Source organism: Bufo gargarizans, chromosome 6, assembly GCF_014858855.1.
Source record: "Bufo gargarizans isolate SCDJY-AF-19 chromosome 6, ASM1485885v1, whole genome shotgun sequence".
NCBI lineage: Eukaryota > Metazoa > Chordata > Amphibia > Anura > Bufonidae > Bufo > Bufo gargarizans.
Window position 1 is genome coordinate 49,826,973 of NC_058085.1, and position 26,993 is coordinate 49,853,965.

At 46.4% G+C, this 26,993-nt stretch overlaps 1 protein-coding gene across 2 annotated transcripts in view; it reads right to left on the bottom strand.

Annotated features, from left to right (window-relative positions):
* SDK2 (sidekick cell adhesion molecule 2) overlaps positions 1-26,993 on the bottom strand; it is a 601,666-nt gene that overhangs the window by 98,490 nt on the left and 476,183 nt on the right. For both annotated transcript variants that reach the window (XM_044299247.1, XM_044299246.1), the window contains exons 4-11: positions 26,613-26,760; positions 23,005-23,138; positions 20,568-20,679; positions 19,225-19,415; positions 16,799-16,882; positions 7,759-7,953; positions 7,144-7,260; positions 3,647-3,814 (exon numbers count right to left, since the gene is read on the bottom strand). In XM_044299247.1, coding sequence (XP_044155182.1) covers positions 3,647-3,814; positions 7,144-7,260; positions 7,759-7,953; positions 16,799-16,882; positions 19,225-19,415; positions 20,568-20,679; positions 23,005-23,138; positions 26,613-26,760 — 1,149 coding nt within the window. The remainder of the gene's footprint in view (positions 1-3,646; positions 3,815-7,143; positions 7,261-7,758; positions 7,954-16,798; positions 16,883-19,224; positions 19,416-20,567; positions 20,680-23,004; positions 23,139-26,612; positions 26,761-26,993) is intronic.

Here is a 26,993-nt window from a genome sequence, read left to right on the forward strand (position 1 = left end):
TACGGCAAAAAAAGGACCAAACACGGATTCTTCACGGATGAACCACTGGCCATCTTGTCATAGATGTCATCATGAATGTGTGAATAGGGCCTAAGCCATTGGAATCTTCACCCCATAACATGGGCACTTAGAGCCAGGAAACAATGGAAGCCTACACACGTTACGTTTACGTATGCTTTTCTGGGCGGAGTCTTGTGTGGAAAAACCACAGCGTAATACAGAAACTTGCAGCATGTCAATTAGGTTTGCGATTTTTGATGTGGATTTCACCCTTTTCAATAAAAAACCAGTAACACATGCAGTTTATGGTGCAGAAACGCACAGATATCCATACGGAAATTCATGCAGATCTTCTGCGTGTTTACCCGCACCCATGTGCAGGTAGCCTTAGGGGGCTTGTACCATAACATCTTGAAAAAACACTAATCAGTGGCAAAACTGCGATAGGGTGCACCGGGTGCACCTAGCCTTTTTGCTGCCTGAGGCGAAAACTGAAACAGTGCCTCCCCCCATGTAAATTTCTTAACCTAACCCCTTTGCCACAAGGAAAGCGCTCATTGCCCATGGCCCTTCCACTACCCCCCTCTTGCCCCTTCCTGGTACTACCTAAAGGCGATCGCCTCACCTGACCTCATTGGTGGTGCACCCCATAAGGATTTAAGGCCTTATTACAGCAATTATAAGGGTTCCCCCACAAACATGATTACTGGGCAGGACTGCCACCAATCACAAAAACAGGAGTCCCCAACTCCTCTATGTGACTGGGGTTGTAGTGCATGTGCTCGACCATGGGTCAATGTCTATGTGAACTGAGCAGTGGTCACACATGAGCACTACAGCTATATCCAGACAGGAGACTTGGGGACCCCTGCTCTCACAATCGTGGAGGTCCCAGCTGATAGACCCCTAGTGCTATCTCCACCAGTCCCATAGAAAATGAATGAAGTGGTGGTCATGCATGTGCACAACTGTTCCATTCATAAAGGGATTGGGGACCAGTGATCGGTGGCAGTCCTGGAAATCAGACCGACAGTGATCATACATTTATCACCCAATTTTGTTCATGGGGGGACCCCTTTGATAATGGTATACAGTACAGACCAAAGGTTTGGACACACCTTCTCATTCAAAGAGTTTTCTTTATTTTAATGACAATGAAAATTTAATTGTAGATTCACAGTGAAGGCATCAAAACTATGAATTAACACATGTGGAATTATATACATAACAAAAAAGTGTGAAACAAACTGAAAATATGTCATATTCTAGGTTCTTCAAAGAAGCCACCTTTTGCTTTCATTACTGCTTTGCACACTCTTGGCATTCTCTTGATGAGCTTCAAGAGGTAGTCACCTGAAATGGTTTTCACTTCACAGGTGTGCCCTGTCAGGTTTAATAAGTGGGATTTCTTGCCTTATAAATGGGGTTGGGACCATCAGTTGCGTTGTGGAGAAGTCAGGTGGATACACAGCTGATAGTCCTACTGAATAGACTGTTAGAATTTGTATTATGGCAAGAAAAAAGCAGCTAAGTAAAGAAAAACGAGTGGCCATCATTACTTTAAGAAATTAAGGTGAGTCAGTCCGAAAAATTGGGAAAACTTTGAAAGTGCCCCCAAGTGCAGTCACAAAAACCATCAAGCTCTACAAAGAAACTGGCTCACATGCGGACCGCCCCAGGAAAGGAAGACCAAGAGTCACCTCTGCTGCGGAGGATAAGTTCATCCGAGTCACCAGCCTCAGAAATCGCAGGTTAACAGCAGGTCAGATTAGAGACCAGGTCAATGCCACACAGAGTTCTAGCAGCAGACACATCTCTAGAACAACTGTTAAGAAGAGACTGGTAGAATATCTGCTAGGAAACCACTACTAAGGACAGGCAACAAGCAGAAGAGACTTGTTTGGGCTAAAGAACACAAGGAATGGACATTAGACCAGTGGAAATCTGTGCTTTGGTCTGATGAGTCCAAATTTGAGATCTTTGGTTCCAACCACCGTGTCTTTGTGCGACGTAGAAAAGGTGAACGGATGGACTCTACATGCCTGGTTCCCACCATAATGCGTGGAGGAGGAGGTGTGATGGTGTGGGGGTGCTTTGCTGGTGACACTGTTGGGGATTCATTCAAAATTGAAGGCATACTGAGCCAGCATGGCTACCACAGCATCTTGCAGCGGCATGCTATTCCATCTGGTTTGCGTTTAGTTGGACCATCATTTATTTTTCAACAGGACAGTGACCCCAAACACACCTCCAGGCTGTGTAAGGGCTATTTGACCATGAAGGAGAGTGATGGGGTGCTGCGCCAGATGACCTGGCCTCCACAGTCACCGGACCTGAACCCAATCGAGATGGTTTGGGGTGAGCTGGACCGCAGAGTGAAGGCAAAAGGGCCAACAAGTGCTAAGCATCTCTGGGAACTCCTTCAAGACTGTTGGAAGACCATTTCAGGGGACTACCTCTTGAAGCTCATCAAGAGAATGCCAAGAGTGTGCAAAGCAGTAATCAAAGCAAAAGGTGGCTACTTTGAAGAACCTAGAATATTACATATTTTCAGTTGTTTCACACTTTTTTGCTATGTATATAATTCCACATGTGTTAATTCATAGTTTTGATGCCTTCAGTGTGAATCTACAATTTTCAGTCATGAAAATAAAGAAAACTCTTTGAATGAGAAGGTGTGTCCAAACTTTTGGTCTGTACTGTATATACAGTAGCGTCATTCATCATGGGTCTGACCGATAGTTGATGCATTAATGTCAAGTTTATCATTCCTCTTATTAAAGGGCATCTGTCAGCAGTTTTGTACCTATGAAACTGGCTGACCTGTTGCTTGGCAGCTGAAGGTATCTGGGTGGGTTCCATGTTCATTTGTGCCCGCATTGCTGAGAAAATTCAAATTAGCCTCTAGGAGCAACGTCAGGGTTGCCCTTACACCTACAAGTTCAGCTACTCTTGCACCCGCTGCACTTTAGTTGACAGGACCAGGCAGTGCAAATATCATCATGCCTGGCTCTGCCTATGAAAGTGCAGAGGGCACAGCAGTTGCAGAGAGAGCAGAGCCTCTAGGTGTAATGGCAACACCCCCGTTGCTCCTAAAGGCTCATTTGCATATGTCAAGACATCATTTTTCTCAGCAATGCGGGCACACATGAACATGGCAATTACACAGATGCCTTCAGCTGCCAACAGGTCAGGTACAAAACTGCTGACAGACCCAATGATAGCGCTGGTTCTTGATAGCTTTGTTTAAATGACATGTTCAGCTCTGCTACATTGAGAGTAGCCCCTTTGGAGAAGGCAGTTGAAGAATCATTGCGTTCCGGGCTCTCCCAAATCCTTTAATATTAGGAAAGGCATTCTTAGCAATAAGACACATCCAGCAATTGTGTAGGGAAGTGTAATTTTCAACGCTCCATAGAGTGACCTCCAAGCGGAATTGAAATAGTGAGAGAGCCTGAGCGCGTAACAGCCACTGTACTAAGCTGCATGAAAAACCTTTTATCCCTAATGACTATAATAAACAACATCAACTCCTACGGCAGCTAAACAGAGACAAAGTGTAAAAAAACAATATGTGTTAGTGGAAGAAGTGGCGACAGTATATATTCCTTAAGATAGGGCGAGACATGAACGGAGCTCCTCTTACCCCAGACAATAACGTCGGCGGAGGCCTCATCAGCGCCGCGGGAATTGGTAGCTGTGCAGGTGTATGTGCCCATGTCTGATATGTGTGCAGGGCTAATGAGCAGACTTCCAGATTCCAGAAGGGTGAAGCGTGGCAGCTGTACCGACCCGCTGGCCAAGATCTTATCACCTGCAGACGAAGGAGACAGAGTAAGGACATTTTGTACAAAGGAGAATTTGATATCCACCTCAGCAAAGAAATCTTCTTGAACATCATAGATTTGGGTTTAGCACAAGCCGAGACATATATTTCTACACTCAACATTGAAATTACAACACCAAGAAGGAAAAGTCATGGAAATCACAGGATCGATAGACATGTTAATGATGTGCAAATGATAGAAAAAGGAAACAAAAGGGCCACCCGCAAAAATATACGCACTTACACACCTTATTACTGGTTGTCCGAGAAATGTTCTACCAGCTGAATTAACTTGGGCATGCAAATCATGAAGATCCGCTACTGGCAGCTCCCTTTGCAATTGCCAATCAACGATGTCGCAGATGTGCTTGATGGGAGATAAGGCCATGGTTGCACGTTTAAGCCATGTAGGCTGCTCACAGTAGTATGAGCATTGTCCTGTTGAAAAGTGGCTCCTTGGACAGTTGGGTTAAACAGCCATACCACTGGAACCACGACCAAATCAATGTAATGCCAAACTTTTTGTGCACTTGAAATGAAGACAAGAGGGGCCCGGCTACCGTTGACTATGCCACTCCACACCATACTCCCTGGAGTAGGACCTGAGTGACTTTCTCTTGTGAAGGCCTCTTCATGGAATTGCCCACGTAGTCTCCAGGCTATTTTCTCGAACACATGACTGAGGAAGATAGACCTAGCCTCTATTACCATCTTGCTGTGCACCATGATAGGCTTTGAAAGACGTGGCGTAAAGCCAATGGCACACGTGTAGCTGGATGTCTGGCTCACAGCCCAATGTCGTGCAAACGCTTTCTGATGGTTTGTGTAGACACTGTTTGTCATCCAGGGCTTGGGATGTGACGTCAACTTTCACTTGCAGTACAGAATGGATCACTACATGCCATTCTTCTAATCAGACGATCCGTCCTTGTTCTCCTAACCAACGGGACACTCAAAGTTGAACAGTGTTGACATCTCGGCCTAGGTGTGTAGCGATCTGCCGGAGTGATAAACCAAGGTCTCTCAATTCAAGGATTCTGTCCCTCTCAGTTTACAAGTGGTGTAGACGAACAGGAGGCATTACACACAACTTGATCTGATTTTTGAGGTTTCATGTGGCTTGTCCTTCTTGATGAGGTTTCATGTGGCTTGTCCTTCTTGGTGCATTTTAAGATTATATATATATATATATATATATATATATATATATATAAAAACTGGGGCTGGATGGAATCCCTAACTCCCAACTCTTGCCAATCCCAAACCTTTAGCTACATGCCCTTCAACCTTATTAGTATTGTGCACAGGAGAGGAAGTGGTCAAGTTTACATCATCAATGGTTGACCTCCCAAGAGTAACTAGTAGTAACTGGTCGATCAGAGAACAAAAACAATGCCATAAATCTGAACAAGTGAAGCTCTATTCAGAGTCTGGAGGTCTTACGAGTCTGTGTTCAAGGTAAGCTCATGGCTGAGACTTTTTTGGGGGGGTATCAGGCAAAACATTTTCGAGCATAAGTGGCTTTCCCTTTGATACGTTGAGGAAAGTAAGAAAAAATTGTGAACATTTTTTGTAGTGCAGGTAAGAGGATGTTTGATATCCAAAAGTTGGGAGGTATGCCACGATTAAGGGCGCTAACCTTAGTCTAGACCTCTTCACAACCGCAAAGGCTCCCTACTTTTTGGTTGAGTGACCTTCATACTTTAGCCTTACCTTAATATAGTTCAGTAAAAGTTATTTCTATGGTCTGAAAAGGGGTGGAAATCAACATTTTCCTGCAGCCCCCCATCTCCTTGTGGTTTTTGAAGAAACCATTGAAGGGTTACATTTTGTCTAAATTGAAAAATCTAACGATCCTCCAGTTTCCATGGCTTCCATTAAAGAAACGCCTGCAGGTCATAAACTGCATAGACGTATAGAAAGGTTTAACCCTTCGTCTCGCCTGCTCCCGTTCACGTGCACATTTCTCCAAGCCCGATGGCTGCTCGTAAGAGTGGAACGATTAGGCACTCTGGTTGGTGGTGGCTGTGACTGGGTATATATCTTCTTCAGGGCCGAGCACAAACTGTGCATTGAAGAATATAGCTCTGTCGTATTTTATAAGGCAGTTCTGCTTTATTAACCTGTCTCGTGCCAGTTTTATTCCAGGAACAGAGGACTGCCAGTCGTTTGGAGATGAGAGGCTCTGCCTATGATTTATACACAGGCTGGGAACTGAGGATCAGCTTATCATTCATGCACAGGCTAGAGATGAGAGAGCTCTCTGTATAACTAACACGAGCGCACAGACTAGAGCCGAGGAACTCTGCATCTCATTGTATAGCGAGGAGGGAGCCTGCAAATATCACTCCATGTAGCTGTAGTCAGATAGGGGATGTGAGGAGGCTTTACGTATCCAGAGCCGGGAGACTGGTGAATTATTTGGGAAGACTTTATTTGCAGAAGGATCTCATAGATGAGGAATTCTTTATCGAGCTTGCAGCCTTGCTGATGGACAGATTGTTTGCAGCCCCTAAAAGCTTTATCAGAATGATGTTTTTTTGGCATCAAAGACAAAGCAACAAACTCGTCTCGCACCCACGCATACGCATCTTCACTTTCTGCCGTACAGTAATATAACTACCATTATATAACTCAGTACGTACTGGCAACTAGACAATAATCTGCCGGAAAAAAAGTTGGAAGCAGCAGAACTTTTTCTTGGAGAAATTCGTTTTGTTACTTCAGTCTTGCTGCGTTAGTTGGGCAGTATGGCTCTAAGGCCGCTTACACGCGGTCAGTGGGGGTCATTTACAAAGACCGCCTTTTTTCCGCAAGCTGCCAGAGGATTCGCCTAATTTATGATAAGGCATGTGACTTATAAACTAGACGAGCCCCCGGCAGTTCGTGCGCCGGCAGTAAAAAATCACTCCAACCCCTGGCTGGATTAGTTCTTTTGCCAACATCCAGTCATAAATGTTAGTAAATTTGCTGCCCCCCGTCACTTCCCTGCTGTTCCGTTGCCACAGAGCACACCGCGAAAACGCCCAGGCGGCAAAATATTGTTGAACAGCCATTTTAAAAGTTGCAAAAAGGGGTCTTGCAATTTTTGGGTGGAGATCTCTGGATCCATGTGAGGTACAGGGCTGGTTCTGGCTTTGTCATGTCCTATTTTCTTTTCTTTTTTTTACATTAAACATGGGATAAGCCCTTTAAGGTAAACCACATTACACTCACGCCAAATTAATTTGGTGCAGGCACACCAAGCAAAGCCATACGTAAAGCTGACACAAAAACAACCAAGTGAAAATTGTCCCCCGAAGTCTTTAAAACTATACCTTTCTGCCATGTAATCGCAGGCCGGGGAGCTCCAGAGGTCTCACACGGCAGTACCAGGGCGGTGCCATCTATCACCGTACTGTCCAGGGGACCCTTTGTGATGTTGGGAGCGATACCTTTAACACAGACAAAAGTTCTAGTTACAAAATTGAAACGGATCCACAAGAAAAGGGCTGGTGCTTGCACAGTATTAGCTAGTCTGACTCCTGCGTCGTTTTTGCATGTGTCGGACTCCCACTGATCATATACTGATGAACCTATCCAGAGGACAGGTCATCAGTAATAAAAACTCTTGGAAAACACCTTTAAATTAGTGTTGTTAAGGGTCCAATCACACGTCCGTTGTTTCTTTCCTGATCTGTTCCGTTTTTTGCGGAACAGATCTGGACCAGATCTGGACCCATTCATTTTCAATGGGTCCTGAAAAAAATGTCTGATTTTTTTTCAGGACCCATTGAAAATGAATGGGTCCAGATCTGGTCCAGATCTGTTCCGCAAAAAACGGAACAGATCAGGAAAGAAACAACGGACGTGTGAATGGACCCTAAACCAGGATTTTTAATTATGGACAGTGTATGCAATTTTTTAATATTTTTGTATTCTTGGGTACTTACTAGTTACAGCCAGGTAAGTAGAGGTCTGTACTTCCCCCGCGCTGTTTCGGGCAAAGCACTGAAACATTCCTGTGTCCTCAGGCATCAGCCCGCTGATTCGTAAGCTTCCCGCGCTTACGATACGAAACCTGGTGTCCCTCCTTCCGTCAATCAGAGCAGCATCCTTGTACCAGGAAATAGATGGCTGGGGGACTCCTTTGGTGGGCAAGAAGAATAGAAGAAAGTAATCAAAAAATGACTTAGAGTGAAGAGTAATTATAAAACTGCAAGAAGTGGAAAGTAAGTGAGAAAGGGAAAAAAGAAAAGCCAGTAGACAGTAAAAATCCACACACTATCGGAGAAGTGGCGTCTCCTGGGTACTTAACATAACAGAGCATATTAAATCATCTCCGGATCCTTTCAATGTTACAGTCATTTATTTTTCCAAATGCTTCGGGGCTACAGTGCCCTTTTCTGGTAGTAATTATATATACAGCACGAGCCTAATTGCAGCACAAGTGATTATTACTGACAAGTGAGCATATATTACCAGCGCCAGAACTTTAGCGGCGAGCGGAGAGGGCATACGGTAATGAACTTTGCAGTCCTGGATATGAGCCACTCATCAAGGCCACTGCCTCGGGTGGCAAAAAATTGTAGTAGGGCTGACGTTCTGCTTATGTTGTATCCCGAGCATTTCTTTATTATGGTGTAAAAATGCTTTCATCGGCTTCGGACAATTTATTTTTTATTAGAGGGTGTCATAGTGGAATTTTTGTACGATACCTAAACAAGGGACCTAAACATGTCGTCTGCTCCCAATCTTAAAATTCGGTTAAGGTGCAAAAGAATGAGAAGACATGACTTAGTCTTATTCTTCTGACCAGGGTTGCTCACCAAAATTTTTCATTTTTCTGGACAACTTATCCCAAAATCACGGACAGCCAACAATTTTTACGGACAAATTTGAAAACCATAATAAATGATAAAGATTCTAAGTGATCCATGTCTATAGCGCAATATACTGATAAGAACTCATTGCCAGCATTTACCGTGAGCAGCAAAATCATGATAATTACCACCAAAATGATCTTTTCAAGTACTACTAGCCTCAAAAAAAATCATGGACACAAATTTTTTTTTTCACGGACACAGAAAAGAAAAAACATCTATTTTTACGGACTGTCCAGAAATTTCTGGATGGTTGCCAACCCTGTCTCTGTCCCAAATGGCAGAAAGTTCCTTTTATTAAGCAAAGGCCTGGGTGTCACCCTTACAGCTTAAAAATACAAATGAGCCAATAGGATTGTGACGTGTCTTTACAAAAAGTGATATATACCCTCATAGTATGCATCTAGGCACACTTAAAGGGGTCATCCAAGTTCTATAATGCCCACCCCCTCATATGCCCGGGCCCCTCAGAGAGATTGTACTTACCACACTCCCCGGCACCCGCATCGCTTCTCATACCTGCACGGCTGGTAGCGATGCAAATGCCAGGGAGCGAGGTAAGTGCGATCTCTGTGAGGGGCCCGGGCATATGGCGGGAGCAGGGCTGCACCACCAATGAGGCCAGGTGAGGCGATTGCCTCAGGCAGCACCGGGTAGGGGCAAGGGGTGGGTAGCGGAAGGGCCATGGGCAATGAGCACTTTTTATTGTGGAAACGCTCATCTCTACATATTTACTCAGGACAGCAATTCAGCTGAATGCTGCGACGGCAGTTATGTCTCCCTGGCCCACAGTTTCCTCTAATAGGCTTTAGTCCTAATTCCTGTAGCCTATCAGAGGCCGATGTCATCATTATCGTGCTGCCTGAGCCGGGCGTTTCAGTTGTCGCCTCAGACAGCAGAAAGGCTAGGCGCAACCCCGTGTGGGGGGCATTATAGAACTCGGATAACCCCTTTAAGGATGACATAGCACAAGAAAACCAAAGCAAAATAATTGTTTGTCTAGATTCAGATATCTAGATACTAGCTTTTCTACCAAATTTTGCAACCCTATCCTGTAGACATATGACTCAGGGGTATGACCCCTACATGTTTAATTAAAGGGGTTGTCCCAGGTTTTTTAAAATTTAATGATGACCTATTCTCTGGATAGGTCATCAGTAGGGATGAGCGAACTCGAACTGTATAGTTCGGGTTCGTACCGAATTTTGGGGTGTCCGTGACACGGACCCGAACCCGGACATTTTCGTAAAAGTCCGGGTTCGGGTTCGGTGTTCGTCGCTTTCTTGGCGCTTTTGTGACGCTTTCTTGGCGCTTTTTGAAAGGCTGCAAAGCAGCCAATCAACAAGCGTCATACTACTTGCCCCAAGAGGCCGTCACAGCCATGCCTACTATTGGCATGGCTGTGATTGGCCAGAGCACCATGTGACCCAGCCTCTATTTAAGCTGGAGTCACATAGCGCCGCCCGTCACTCTGCTCTGATTAGCGTAGGGAGAGGTTGCGGATGCGACAGTAGGGCGAGATTAGGCAGATTAACTCCTCCAAAGGACTTCACTTGATTAATCGATCGATCTGCAGCTGTGCATCATTGAGCTGCTGATACTCAAATGCTCACTCACTGTTTTTAGGCTGCCCAGACCGTTTGTCAGTCACTTTTTTATGGGGTGATCGGCGGCCATTTTGTGTCTTGTGCGGTGCTGCGACCAAGTGCATCCAAGCTGCGACCAAGTGCATTTAACCCTCAATGGTGTGGTTGTTTTTTGGCTAAAGCCTACATCAGGGTGAAGCTGTCACACCAAGTGCATTTAACCAGCAATAGTCTGTTCATTTTTTGGCCATATACTAAATCAGGGGCAAGCTGCGCCTGTCACCAAGTGCATTTAACCCTCAATGGTGTGGTTGTTTTTTGGCTAAAGCCTACATCAGGGTGAAGCTGTCACACCAAGTGCATTTAACCAGCAATAGTCTGTTCATTTTTTGGCCATATACTAAATCAGGGGCAAGCTGCGCCTGTCACCAAGTGCATTTAACCCTCAATGGTGTGGTTGTTTTTTGGCTAAAGCCTACATCAGGGTGAAGCTGTCACACCAAGTGCATTTAACCAGCAATAGTCTGTTCATTTTTTGGCCATATACTACATCAGGGGCAAGCTGCGCCCGTCACCAAGTGCATTTAACCCTCAGTAGTGTGGTTGGTCAAGCTGTGACACCAAGTGCATTTAACCAGCAATAGTCTGTTCATTTTTTGGCCATATACTACATCAGGGGCAAGCTGCGCCCGTCACCAAGTGCATTTAACCAGCAATAGTGTGGTTATTTTTTGGCCATATCCCAGTCTAATTCTGTCACTAAATCCATACCGGTCACCCAGCGCCTAAATACTAGGCCTCAAATTTATATCCCGCTAAATCTCTCGTTACCGCTGTCCTGTTGTGGCTGGGAAAGTTATTTAGTGTCCGTCAAAGCACATTTTTTGTTCTGGGTTGAAGTACAATTCCCAATTTAGCAATTTCATAATTTAGTGGTTCCTGCTATATCAGAGCTATTTGAAATCTATCCCTAAAAGGGTATATAATATTCAAGGTGCACATAGGGTCATTCAGAATAACTTCACACACACGCTTCTGTGCATTTCCAAGTCTAATTCTGTCACTAAATCCATACCGGTCACCCAGCGCCTAAATACTAGGCCTCAAATTTATATCCCGCTAAATCTCTCGTTACCGCTGTCCTGTTGTGGCTGGGAAAGTTATTTAGTGTCCGTCAAAGCACATTTTTTGTTCTGGGTTGAAGTACAATTCCCAATTTAGCAATTTCATAATTTAGTGGTTCCTGCTATATCAGAGCTATTTGAAATCTATCCCTAAAAGGGTATATAATATTCAAGGTGCACATAGGGTCATTCAGAATAACTTCACACACACGCTTCTGTGCATTTCCAAGTCTAATTCTGTCACTAAATCCATACCGGTCACCCAGCGCCTAAATACTAGGCCTCAAATTTATATTCCGCTGAATTTGAATACAATACATTGGGCCAAATAATATATTTGTTGTTGTGGTGAACCATAACAATGAGAAAAACATCTAGTAAGGGACGCGGACGTGGACATGGTCGTGGTGGTGTTAGTGGACCCTCTGGTGCTGGGAGAGGACGTGGCCGTTCTGCCACATCCACACGTCCTAGTGTACCAACTACCTCAGGTCCCAGTAGCCGCCAGAATTTACAGCGATATATGGTGGGGCCCAATGCCGTTCTAAGGATGGTAAGGCCTGAGCAGGTACAGGCATTAGTCAATTGGGTGGCCGACAGTGGATCCAGCACGTTCACATTATCTCCCACCCAGTCTTCTGCAGAAAGCGCACAGATGGCGCCTGAAAACCAACCCCATCAGTCTGTCACATCACCCCCATGCATACCAGGGAAACTGTCTCAGCCTCAAGTTATGCAGCAGTCTCTTATGCTGTTTGAAGACTCCGCTGGCAGGGTTTCCCAAGGGCATCCACCTAGCCCTTCCCCAGCGGTGAAAGACATAGAATGCACTGACGCACAACCACTTATGTTTCCTGATGATGAGGACATGGGAATACCACCTCAGCATGTCTCTGATGATGACGAAACACAGGTGCCAACTGCTGCGTCTTTCTGCAGTGTGCAGACTGAACAGGAGGTCAGGGATCAAGACTGGGTGGAAGACGATGCAGGGGACGATGAGGTCCTAGACCCCACATGGAATGAAGGTCGTGCCACTGACTTTCACAGTTCGGAGGAAGAGGCAGTGGTGAGACCGAGCCAACAGCGTAGCAAAAGAGGGAGCAGTGGGCAAAAGCAGAACACCCGCCGCCAAGAGACTCCGCCTGCTACTGACCGCCGCCATCTGGGACCGAGCACCCCAAAGGCAGCTTCAAGGAGTTCCCTGGCATGGCACTTCTTCAAACAATGTGCTGACGACAAGACCCGAGTGGTTTGCACGCTGTGCCATCAGAGCCTGAAGCGAGGCATTAACGTTCTGAACCTGAGCACAACCTGCATGACCAGGCACCTGCATGCAAAGCATGAACTGCAGTGGAGTAAACACCTTAAAACCAAGGAAGTCACTCAGGCTCCCCCTGCTACCTCTTCTGCTGCTGCCGCCTCGGCCTATTCTGCTGCTGCCGCCTCGGCCTCTTCCTCCGCCTCTGGAGGAACGTTGGCACCTGCCGCCCAGCAAACAGGGGATGTACCACCAACACCACCACCACCACCTCCGTCACCAAGCGTCTCAACCATGTCACACGCCAGCGTTCAGCTCTCCATCTCACAAACATTTGATAGAAAGCGTAAATTCCCACCTAGCCACCCTCGATCCCTGGCCCTGAATGCCAGCATTTCTAAACTACTGGCCTATGAAATGCTGTCATTTAGGCTGGTGGACACAGACAGCTTCAAACAGCTCATGTCGCTTGCTGTCCCACAGTATGTTGTTCCCAGCCGGCACTACTTCTCCAAGAGAGCCGTGCCTTCCCTGCACAACCAAGTATCCGATAAAATCAAGTGTGCACTGCGCAACGCCATCTGTAGCAAGGTCCACCTAACCACAGATACGTGGACCAGTAAGCACGGCCAGGGACGCTATATCTCCCTAACTGCACACTGGGTAAATGTAGTGGCAGCTGGGCCCCAGGCGGAGAGCTGTTTGGCGCACGTCCTTCCGCCGCCAAGGATCGCAGGGCAACATTCTTTGCCTCCTGTTGCCACCTCCTCCTTCTCGGCTTCCTCCTCCTCTTCTTCCACCTGCTCATCCAGTCAGCCACACACCTTCACCACCAACTTCAGCACAGCCCGGGGTAAACGTCAGCAGGCCATTCTGAAACTCATATGTTTGGGGGACAGGCCCCACACCGCACAGGAGTTGTGGCGGGGTATTGAACAACAGACCGACGAGTGGTTGCTGCCGGTGAGCCTCAAGCCCGGCCTGGTGGTGTGTGATAATGGGCGAAATCTCGTTGCAGCTCTGGGACTAGCCAATTTGACGCACATCCCTTGCTTGGCGCATGTGCTGAATTTGGTGGTGCAGAAGTTCATTCACAACTACCCTGACATGTCAGAGCTGCTGCATAAAGTGCGGGCCGTCTGTTCGCGCTTCCGGCGTTCACATCCTGCTGCTGCTCGCCTGTCTGCGCTACAGCGTAACTTCGGCCTTCCCGCTCACCGCCTCATATGCGACGTGCCCACCAGGTGGAACTCCACCTTGCACATGCTGGACAGACTGTGCGAGCAGCAGCAGGCCATAGTGGAGTTTCAGCTGCAGCACGCACGGGTCAGTCGCACTACAGAACAGCACCACTTCACCACCAATGACTGGGCCTCCATGCGAGACCTGTGTGCCCTGTTGCGCTGTTTCGAGTACTCCACCAACATGGCCAGTGGCGATGACACCGTTATCAGCGTTACAATACCACTTCTATGTCTCCTTGAGAAAACACTTAGGGCGATGATGGAAGAGGAGGTGGCCCAGGAGGAGGAGGAGGAGGAGGAGGAAGAGGGGTCATTTTTAGCACTTTCAGGCCAGTCTCTTCGAAGTGACTCAGAGGGAGGTTTTTGGCAACAGCAGAGGCCAGGTACAAATGTGGCCAGCCAGGGCCCACTACTGGAGGACGAGGAGGACGAGGATGAGGAGGAGGTGGAGGAGGATGAGGATGAAGCATGGTCACAGCGGGGTGGCACCCAACGCAGCTCGGGTCCATCACTGGTGCGTGGCTGGGGGGAAAGGCAGGACGATGACGATACGCCTCCCACAGAGGACAGCTTGTCCTTACCCCTGGGCAGCCTGGCACACATGAGCGACTACATGCTGCAGTGCCTGCGCAACGACAGCAGAGTTGCCCACATTTTAACCTGTGCGGACTACTGGGTTGCCACCCTGCTGGATCCACGCTACAAAGACAATGTGCCCACCTTACTTCCTGCACTGGAGCGTGATAGGAAGATGCGCGAGTACAAGCGCACGTTGGTAGACGCGCTACTGAGAGCATTCCCAAATGTCACAGGGGAACAAGTGGAAGCCCAAGGCCAAGGCAGAGGAGGAGCAAGAGGTCGCCAAGGCAGCTGTGTCACGGCCAGCTCCTCTGAGGGCAGGGTTAGCATGGCAGAGATGTGGAAAACTTTTGTCAACACGCCACAGCTAACTGCACCACCACCTGATACGCAACGTGTTAGCAGGAGGCAACATTTCACTAACATGGTGGAACAGTACGTGTGCACACCCCTCCACGTACTGACTGATGGTTCGGCCCCATTCAACTTCTGGGTCTCTAAATTGTCCACGTGGCCAGAGCTAGCCTTTTATGCCTTGGAGGTGCTGGCCTGCCCGGCAGCCAGCGTTTTGTCTGAACGTGTATTCAGCACGGCAGGGGGCGTCATTACAGACAAACGCAGCCGCCTGTCTACAGCCAATGTGGACAAGCTGACGTTCATAAAAATGAACCAGGCATGGATCCCACAGGACCTGTCCGTCCCTTGTCCAGATTAGACATTAACTACCTCCCCATAACCATATATTATTGGACTCCAGGGCACTTCCTCATTCAATCCTATTTTTATTTTCATTTTACCATTATATTGCGAGGCTACCCAAAGTTGAATGAACCTCTCCTCTGCCTGTGTGCTAGGCCTAAATATATGCCAATGGACTGTTGCAGTGGTGGCTGACGTGAAGCCTCATTCTCTGCTATGACATGCAGACTAATTCTCTGCTGACATGAAGCCAGATTCTCTGTTACGGGACCTCTCTCCTCTGCCTGGGTGCTGGGCCTAAATTTATGACAATGGACTGTTGCAGTGGTGGCTGACGTGAAGCCTGATTCTCTGCTATGACATGCAGACTGATTCTCTGCTGACATGAAGCCAGATCCTCTGTTACGGGACCTCTCTCCTCTGCCTGGGTGCTGGGCCTAAATTTATGAAAATGGACTGTTGCAGTGGTGGGTGACGTGAAGCCTCATTCTCTGCTATGACATGCAGACTGATTCTCTGCTGACATGAAGCCAGATTGTCTGTTACGGGACCTCTCTGCTCTGCCTGTGTGCTAGGCCTAAATATATGCCAATGGACTGTTGCAGTGGTGGGTGACGTGAAGCCTCATTCTCTGCTATGACATGCAGACTGATTCTCTGCTGACATGAAGCCAGATTGTCTGTTACGGGACCTCTCTGCTCTGCCTGTGTGCTAGGCCTAAATATATGCCAATGGACTGTTGCAGTGGTGGGTGACGTGAAGCCTCATTCTCTGCTATGACATGCAGACTGATTCTCTGCTGACATGAAGCCAGATTGTCTGTTACGGGACCTCTCTGCTCTGCCTGTGTGCTAGGCCTAAATATATGCCAATGGACTGTTGCAGTGGTGGGTGACGTGAAGCCTCATTCTCTGCTATGACATGCAGACTGATTCTCTGCTGACATGAAGCCAGATCCTCTGTTACGGGACCTCTCTCCTCTGCCTGGGTGCTGGGCCTAAATTTATGACAATGGACTGTTGCAGTGGTGGCTGACGTGAAGCCTGATTCTCTGCTATGACATGAAGACTGATTCTCTGCTGACATGAAGCCAGATTGTCTGTTACGGGACCCCTCTCCTCTGCCTGGGTGCCGGGGCCTAAATATCTGAGAATGGACTGTTCCAGTGGTGGGTGACGGGAAGCCAGATTCTCTGCTATGGAACCTCTCTCCAATTGATTTTGGTTAATTTTTATTTATTTAATTTTTATTTTAATTCATTTCCCTATCCACATTTGTTTGCAGGGGATTTACCTACATGTTGCTGCCTTTTGCAGCCCTCTAGCCCTTTCCTGGGCTGTTTTACAGCCGTTTTAGTGCCGAAAAGTTCGGGTCCCCATTGACTTCAATGGGGTTCGGGTTCGGGACGAAGTTCGGATCGGGTTCGGATCCCGAACCCGAACATTTCCGGGATGTTCGGCCGAACTTCTCGAACCCGAACATCCAGGTGTTCGCTCAACTCTAGTCATCAGTAATAAAAAACTTGGAAACCCCCTTTAATCTCACTATATAAAGGGTGACCTCATCTGTGGGTGAAGCGGGCAGCAAGTCTACAGTTTTCCTCCTAGTCGCGCTCACCTTTAGCCTGGCACGGGATGTCAATCACCTTTTCCATCTCGGCTGTGATGTGTCTCTCTGGCTCCTTTACAAACTGAGGGGGTTCTAAGAGAAGAAGTCATCATTTAACCCAATTATCGGCAAATATAGTACAAATTACGAGAAATAAAATAAAAAGGCGCTTTAAATTACTTGTATATTCCCTTTTTGCCTTTTCTGAATATATTTTGTATAGTTTTTTAAGTAAGCATCATGTTTCAAAACGTGTAAGCAGTTGGGATTTGCTAATTGGAAATGCATCTCAATTACAGAGCTGTAATCAATTACAAGCCACCAGAAACCTCCGTATGTCATTGGCGGTACTGCGTACTGTCACGTGCACCTAATTGGATGGGACACTGTATTCCCTGGTTGTAACCTGAGTGACGGCAGAGGAGACAGCCGGTAGAAACACAGCTAGAAGTACGTGTCTGTCTGTTCCTATCATTATAGGATAAGCGGCGGTAACACCTCTACCTACAGAAATGAGAGGGGCATCTGGATGTCCAGGGGTGGATTGGCCCAGTGACCCTGGAAAAAAAGTGGCACCATGGTCTAGGTCGGGCCAAACTGGTAAAGGGGTGGCCAAGTGAAGTCGGCGGGTTCAGAAAACCATTTTTTACACTAAGCCACGCCTATAACTCCGCCCAATGCCTATCTATACATACCTAATTCTGCCCAGTCTGCATACTGGCCCTAGACACTATGCTCCCTTTATGCCCCCACAAGGTAATTATTCCCCCTTAGTGCCCCCACCCAGTAGTTATGCCATCTTAGTGCTCCCACATGTTAATTATTCCCCCTTCGTGACCTCACACATTAGTAATTGCCCCCTTAGGGCCCCCACACAATAGTTATGCCCTCTTAGTGCCCCCACATGTTAATTATTCCCCCTTCATGACCCCACACAGTAGCAATTGCCCCCTTAGTACCCTCACACAATAGTTAGGACCCCTTAGTGCCCTCCACATGTTAATTATTCCTCCTTAGTGACCCCACACAGTAGTAATTGCCCCCTTAGGGCCCCCACACAATAGTTATGCCCCCTTAGTAACCGCACACAGTAGTTATTTCCCCTTTATGCCACCACATGGAAATTATCCCTCCTAGTGCCCTCACACAGTAGTTATGCCTCTTAGTGCCCTCATACAGTAGTTATGTCCCCGTATTGCCCTCACACAGCAGTTATGCCCCCTTATTGCCTTCGCACAGCAGTTATGCCCCCTTAGTGCCCTCACACAGTAGTTATGTCCATTTATGATATGGTAACTATTCCTCCTAGTGTTCCCATACACTAGTTATGCCCCTTAGTGCCCTCACACAGTAGTTATGCCCCCTTAGTGCCCCCACAGAGTAGTTATGCCCCTTAGTGCCCTCACACAGTAGTTATGCCTCCTTAGTGCCCTCACACAGTAGTTATGCCCCTTAGTGCCCTCACACAGTAGTTATGTCCATTTATGATATGATAACTATTCCTCCTAGTGTCCCCATACACTAGTTATGCCCCTTAGTGCCCTCACACAGTAGTTATGCCCCCTTAGTGCCCCCACAGAGTAGTTATGCCCCTTAGTGCCCTCACACAGTAGTTATGCCTCCTTAGTGCCCTCACACAGTAGTTATGCCCCTTAGTGCCCTCACACAGTAGTTATGTCCATTTATGATATGATAACTATTCCTCCTAGTGTCCCCATACACTAGTTATGCCCCTTAGTGCCCTCACACAGTAGTTATGCCCCCTTAGTGCCCCCACAGAGTAGTTATGCCCCTTAGTGCCCTCACACAGTAGTTATGCCTCCTTAGTGCCCTCACACAGTAGTTATGCCCCTTAGTGCCCTCACACAGTAGTTATGCCCCCTTAGTGCCCCCACACTGTAGTTATGCCCCTTAGTGCCCTCACACAGTAGTTATGCCTCCTTAGTCCCCTCACACAGTAGTTATGCCCCCTTAGTGCCCTCATACAGCAGTTATGCCCCCTTAGTGCCCTCACACAGTAGTTATGCCCCCTTAGTGCCCTCACACAGTGGTTATGTCCCTTTATGACATGATAATTATTCCACCTTGGTGCCCTCCACACAGTATCGATGCTCCCTTACTGTCCCCACACTGTAGTTATGCCCTTTTTGTATCCCCACACAGTAATTATGCCCCCTCTATGCCCACATGTGGTAATTTTTTCCCTTACTGCCCCCACACAGTAGCAGTTGTTTGTGGGTTTCACACAGTCTGCAACACAAATGTCCATGCCCGGTGTAGGAATGAGCACATTGAACTACTTGAACCACTGTCATTTGGCAGTAGCTCTATTGTGTATTAGAAGTAGCAGTCTTCACTGTGCATAGAAGAGGGGGTATCTGCGTCTCCCATCTACCCCTCATCTACCCAAGGAGGAACTTCGTTTTTTTTCTTACCTAGTACAGTTAGGTACGCCCCAGCAGTGACGGCCGGGACGCTGCTGCTACGTAAGGTGGCTTCACAAGAGTAATAACCAGCATCACTCAGTGATGGGTTCAAGATAGTCAGGCGACGGCCAAACTCGCTCACTCCAATGGAGATGGGCACCCCGTCCTTCTTCCATGCAATGTTCAACTTGATAAGAGGCCTGGAGAAAGAGGAGAGATGGTCAAACCAAACAGTAAAAAAGTTGGTGTTGCTCGCGCCAACTAATATGACCCTTGCTTAGAGTATTTAACCTTCCCTTGGGTGCTACGGGTGACACAGTGTGATACAAATTTATAAGAATGAGTGGAATAATGGTGATTGACACTTAAGTAGTCATAAAACCTTAGTTAGTATAGCCGTGTATATAAGTGGAAAAGTACTGAAGGTACTGGAGTTCAGGAAAACAAAGAAGATTCGCAGGCATCGTCACACTCAGGAAAACAAGTTATTGTGCATGAACACATGAAGTGTTCATAATAAGATTTTTCTCATAATAAGACTTATTTCATAATAATACTTTTCTCATAATAAGATTTTTCTCATAATAAGACTTATTTCATAATAATACTTTTCTCATAATAAGACTTTTCTATCTGCGCATGATCAAGTAAATATGATCACGCACTTACATGCCCAATCCCGAGTTTAAGAAATCATATTTGCTTAGAAAATTAGGGGGGTTTCCACAAGGAATTTGGGATTCGTTGAAGACGCGGCAGACGCGTCTTGCACTGTTCCCAGATTCTTCCTCGTGCTGATTGTTGGCATCCCCCAATCTATGGGCAACGGGTGATGCTACAATATCTGGCGATGTATTGATGCTTTACTCAAACGTACTCATGATAGTCAAGATAAGGCTGCATTCACACGACCGTATAAATGAATCCGCATCCGTTACGCAAATTTGTGGAACGGGTGCAGACCCATTCATTTCAATGTGCTGGCCGCATCCGTTGATTCCGTTCCGTGGCCCCGCAAAAAAGATAGAGCATGTCCTATTCTTGTCCGCAAACGCGGACAAGCTTAGGCATTCTCTATATAGTGCTGGCCATGTGCAGTCCGCAAATTGCTGACCGTGTTTTGCGGATCCGCAATTTGCTGACCGCAAAACACTTACGGTCGTGTGAGTGCACCCTTACTGTAGTTTTATAATTATAATAACTCCCATTGTCAACCATAATTTTATTATCATTAATCATAAATAAAGTAATTGTTTTGCTTTAAGTCACTTAAGGTCCTAGTCTGTGTCCTAGTGAGCGCTCCGCAGTAGTGTTAGCAACACTTTTATCAGGCAAAACACACAGTAACTCACCTGGCATTGGCTACACACTCCATAGTGACTTCGGAGGTGCCAGTCACAACGCTGGTGTTCTGAGGTGGGATGACAATAGTAGGAGCAATGGGGTCCGCAGGCCCGCCAACATCTACATGGACACAAAGCCAAGTGAGTGCGCTATATTTGCAGGAGTTTCTTTTGCACCCTCCCACTTACGTAGGATAACAGCCTGGCAGACAACATCATACACTATTCATATCCATAGCTGCATTCTAAATTCTGCTGGTTGGCACTAGGTATCCATCAACGACACGTTGGCACACTGCCTCCAGCAGCCGTAATATTGTGCAACTACTGGGCATGAAACGCTGCATCTTCCATAATGTATCACAGCAGACATTGATCCAGGAGGGTGGTGCGAGGTCACGCCACCTGAGAGTAAACGGGAAACCAGCAGAATTCTGAATGCAGCTCTGGAGCACATATTCAAAATTATGCTGTAAGCTGAAACCATTCGCTGTCCATTAGGATGCAATGTGCAAGTCTATTCGCCAGGTTTGAGATTCACCTCCAGCGAACTTAATTAATAATTGAAATCAATTCCGCCGTCATTCTCCTAGGTCTAATAAGGCATCATGCACGCGACCGTATACGTTTTGCGGTCTGCAAACCACGGATTGCAATCCGCATTTTTCTCAGCTCCGTTTTTATAAAAATGGCTGTTCTTGGTTGCAAAAAGGGCAACAATAGGACAGGACATGTTCTACAACTTGCAGGATGCAGAAGGCACACGGATGTCCCAGTTGGTTTGCAGACCCATAGGAATGAATGGGTCCGTGCGCGATACGCCAGAAATGCAGATCGGACTCGGATCCAAAATCTGGTTGTGTGCATGAGACTTTAAGCTTGCTTTCCACTGCGTCGACCTAAGCTATGACTACAATGTGTTTTTGTAGCTTCTTTAAAACATCGCTTTCACTGCTGTCAGCAGAAGAGACAACGGGGTCTGCGCGGTGAGCGCCTGTCTGGACAGCGGGCATGTTTCATTTGCAGTAAATCCCGGGCGTGTGCTTTCGTAGCCTGCTGAGTCTGCAGGACGGGGATAGGGAGATTAGTGTGGACTCTACCATCCATCCCTCCGCTGAATACGGCCACAACGTCAACCTGTGGCCCTGATCCTCAATTCATCTCTTTAACGGGTTAGTAAAACAGGAACTGGCGCACGGTTATAAAACAGGTTCTCCAACTTTAATGGGAGTTTGGCTGAAAGTGACGGCTTCAGGCTAATATTAGGTGCTGTGTGTTTGGTGGCAGCATCTCCAGAATACACCAGAGTTCTTCCAGTTAGATCTTTAATAAATGCGATGGTGGCATGCTTTATTGAGCGTCCCTCCCCCTCAGGAGACCCATATGGCGCACGTAGAGTCTGCCTGTGGGTTATTTAAATATTAGCACATAAATCATCGGATTATAGATATTTTATGGTCCAAATTGCACCAAATAATGACGTTATGGTTTAATATACAGGAAGAAACCATACAGCAATTTAGCAAATATATTAATGTACATTTATGCATTAATCCCCCAGGTCAAAAAGAGGGACATTTAAGGATCAAAGAGGGACAGAGGGATTTGGGTCAAAAAGAGACACTTGGGAGGCATGCCTAGAGGCTCAGCTCAGAAAACATCATAACGCCTGGCCATGTCAATTATAGTGCAGAGGGCACGGCAGTTGCAGAGAGAGCAGAGTCTCTAGGTGTAATGGCAATGCCCCCATTGCTCTTGGTGGTTCATTTGCATATAATAAAACATAATTTTTCTCAGCAATGCGGGCACATATGAACATGGGACCAACACAGATGCCTTCAGCTGCCAAGCGCACATGTAACAGGTCAACCAGTGTCATAGGTACAGTTGGAGTTGTAAATTCTACTGGGCACAAGGTGGAGGGCTGCTTTATGAATGTGGCACCTGGATTCTATGTCAAAGTGCATTGAGGGGTAAATGGTACAGTATAAAAGAAGGTGAGATGCCAGGTGCCCTTTGTGCAGGGCGCTCCTTTCGACTTCCCAAAAGTCAACCGTCAAAAATTGGGAAGCAAGTTAAACATGGCTGCAAGAGAGCAGAGGGCATGGCAAAAATTCCTACTCTTCACGCCTTCATACCCTACAAATGCCAGGACAATTATCAAAAACCCACACCTTCCCGTACCTTGAAGGAGAGAATGATAGAGACATATGGTATGTTGTGGTCACTGGAGCCTTGCATACATGGGGGTAACCTGATGCTCCTAGGCGCTAATGCATAAGCGGTAAGAGGTGCCTTCACAGTTTCAGCATGTACTCATTGACTTTGCTTGTATTTCTTACTTTGGGGGTTGTGTACTGACTATAGAGAAGGTGAATACGGCCATGTGTCACTGTGAAAAAGCAGGACCCACTCTAGTCTATACCATGACCAAAACATTACTTACTTTCCACCGTCAACGTGATTGGTTGACTGGTCTTGTTGTCGCCATTCTTGTCATTGACGGCCTGCACATAGTATCGTCCAGTATCGGGGGCTACACTGGACAGGATCACCAGCGTGTTGTCTTTGGTGATAGCACTGTGGGGAAAAAGCAACATTAAAAAAAGCAAAAACGTCATCTTCAGCTCACAACCAAATAAATACTTTAACATATGCGATTTGCTTTCCGGTTTTGAGATCCAGCAGAGGATTTAGTTTGATTTAATACAACCGGCTGCGCCCGTTCCGTTCGGATGCGGTTGTATTAAATCGAAAGTGAACAAACTGGATCTGGCACTATTGTAAGTCAATGGGAACCAGATCCTTTTTTTTGGGACAGGAAAAAAACGGATCTGGTACCCTTGACTTCTATTGTTTTTTATGCCAGATCCAACTTGTTTAGTTTTGCAAAGTGGACACCAAACGGCAGTTGGAAGCGACGAACCTGAATTCTGATGCCTTCCGTTCCGGTTTGCTTAGTTTTGTCTCCTTTGAGAATCAATGGGGACAAAACCAAATAGTTTTCCTCCGGTTTTGAGATCCTTTTCCGGATCTCAAAATCAAAAAGGAAAATCGCATATGTGAAAGTAGCCTTACCAAGGAAAGAGCAAGTAGTCAACCTTCTTGGCCAATGCAGAGAGAGACGATCGAAAGACCTTCTCCAAAAACACCTTGTCCTGAATTTGTTAGGCCACCTCTACTATATGGTTGTTCTTTTAGGAGTCACCGATTTTAGGTTTAAGGTGTTGTACATAGTTTATATATTACACGCATTGTTATTCTTCAGTAAACTATCCTTCATTGTGTCTCCAAAAGTCTCTTCCAAAGGACTCTGGATTATACCCTGGACCCAGTAGCAGGGTCTTACTCAAAAATGGAGTATGGGCTTTTGTCTCAGTCCTGGACTGGCACAGCTGGCGTCCTGATAAGCGGTACTAATCTCAGCCCAAGCTTCCGAAACAGAATTTCCTTGCAAGATATGGGCTTGTGCTGGAAGCAGAGGGTACATGACATTCTCGTCTCCTCGCTCAATGACCCGACACCCTTTCCACTTTTGCTATTCTGGCACTTGTCCCCATAGATATCTCCCCACTCAGCCCCCCTCGCATGGGATCAGCTGCCAGATCATCTGGATAATAATTCTCTGCAATTAGGTAGATAAGGCAGAATACGCCGCTGGTTCATTAGTACTTCTAAATTCCTGGATGATTCAGCTCAAGACAGGTGTTCCCGAGCCAAAGATACTGCGTGTGCAGCGAGCTCATAATGGGATTCTGTAAAAGCTGTTTATTACCGTGGTTTATTTCAATCCGAGAGACAAACGGCCTAAAAACTGTTATGGCAGCTTCACACTGAGGTTTTCGAAGTAGGTTTTGAAACAGATTTTCCTGCAGGTTTTTCAGCCAAAACCAGAAGTGGATCTAGCGGGAATGAGCAGGAATTATACCATGACTGATGTAAAATCAGACAACTTATAGTACATGACAATCTCTTTCTAACAAAGCTAGAACCCTCCCTGTACCTCACATGGATCCAGAGATCTCCCCATTCATTGCTTCAACTGTTATGTTAGATTCTCTTCAGGCTGGAACCTCAGGGGCGTGCCCTTTTTCAGGCTGCAGCTTCTAACAGAAGATTTAAATTGAGCATGTGCGACCACCTCAGCGAGGTGGACAAGAACTAAAGAAAAGTACAAACAGCAGGTGGCTGTATATACAGATACATTTTATTGAATAACTCAGAGGATATGCTAAATTTTTAACTACATGCCCTCCTCACGGTCGACCAGTGGACATTTTATGGGGATGTATTTTGTGCTGCTGGCAGCAGTATTTTGTGATGGACTGTGGTATTTGGCTCTGTTGGGGTGGTATAATGTGCCACAATATGGTATTGCTGGCTCTGCCTACTTGTGCTGGCGTAGCCTTCTATCAATTTGGACCCGACTACAAAACGGGGTCACTTTTAGTATTTTTTTCCAGGGCCACTTTAAGTTTCAATCCGTCCATGACCTTCCCTTATACACCAGCAAAACCAAGATCTACATTGCCCCAATTATTTGCAAAAATATAATTAGTTCATGACAGTTACCAAACCGGTTCACCTCTAACCTGACCTCTTAAGGGGCCCATGCACCTTCAATAGCTCTCTAGCTTCTCCCCCATATGCATATAATCTTGGGTCAGCTGAACATTCATAGCCAATGACAGACACCTCTGGTGGCGGCTTATCTCGTGGGAGAACAAAAGGATCTGGCGTTAAAATTTGATTCGCCCAATCCTTCTCTCCCCCCCAAATGGTCCAATCTCCCAACAATGCTCTGTGTTACGGGGGCCCTTTAAGCTGGCTGTACAGATTTTTGGCAGGGTTGGACAACTCCTTCAAAGGCAGGCGTAGATGCAAATTGATCGTGCTGGATTTCCCTTTCCCAACTGAAATAAACAGACTCAGCCACAGCGAGATAATCAAAGGAAATATGATCAATGCTCCGGCCGGCCATTACTAGGACGCATTGAACAGTTTCCTGCACGTTAGGCCGTCTGCCCAAATAACCTGATATTAACCCCCTAGCGACCAGCCGCTTTAGGGCCTTAATGACCAAGTGATTTTTTTCATCTTCGCCTTCCAAGAGTTGTAACTTTGTTTTTTGTGGGACAAGTAACTTACTGATTTCTTGGGGGGTATGGAAAAAACAGCAATACTGCCACTGAATATTTACGTTAGAAATTTAGCAGCGCTTATTTTTAGGCGTAAAAAAACCCACAATAACCTTACTCTCTGGGTCAATACGACAACAGCGATATTAAATACATATAGTTTTTGTTTTTATGTTTTACTAATTTTGCTAAATTTTCTTAAAAAAATAAAAATAATAATTGTTTTTGCATTGTTGCATCCCAAGACCCAGAACATTGTGAGGGCTTGACCTGGATATTTTTTAAATCTTTTTTTTAACCCAAAAGGCGATCTTTTGATTGTTTCTATAATGCATTTTACAGCTTATGCTATACAATGCATTATACTGTCAGTGCTATACTAACGGTCACCACCAGGGTGAGCCAGAGAGCTGCAGCCTGATGGGAAACACTGCAGGCATTAGGTCCCAGGCTGCCTTGCACAGACATCAGCACCCCGTTGGTGGGGTGCCAAGGGGAAACAGAGGGAGTACTCTCCCTCAGTCACTGGTTAAATACCTTGGTCGCTATTAAGCGGTTAAATGCCCGGATCTGCCCTACTGACACAATAGAAAACAGATTAGTCCCTCATTGACTATTAATTGTGTTCATGACGGATCCGTCTTGGCTATGTTAAAGATAATACAACCAGATCCGTTCATAACGGATGCAGACGGTTGTATTCTCAGTAACGGAAGCGTTTTTGCTGAACCCTGCCGGATCCAGCAAAAATGCTAGTGTGAAAGTAGCCTTAGAGGAAAGGGGAAACTCATTGGGGAAAAAGCTGAAGGCAGGCTCTAGGACCCTGTTGGGCCGCTCTAGTCTCAATACGGAAATAAAATAAAGCGTTGATTGGCGCTGGATAACCCCAGCCTCACACCATTTTCAATAGACTTACATGCGATTGCTTGGAGGGATCTTTCTTCCGTCTCTGAACCACGTCACTTGCGGCTGGGGAAAACTGGCGATGCTCGGGGCAGTGATCATAGCTGCATCACCATGAGATACGGCCAAGGAGGTGTCCCCGTCTTCAAAGTTCCCCATGTCTGAAAAAGAGGAGGAAGGATGATTGAGTTCTAATGAATAACCCAACAAATCTAAGGATATATTCACACTGTGCCTGTAAGGCACATACACCAAACATATCCACAGGGCTCGGTGGAGCGTATGCCAAAAACATTGGGGGAGATTTATCAAACCGGTGTAAAGTAGAACTGGCCTAGTTGCCCGAAGCAACCAATCAGATTCCACCTTTCATTTTCCAAAGGAGCTGTGAAAA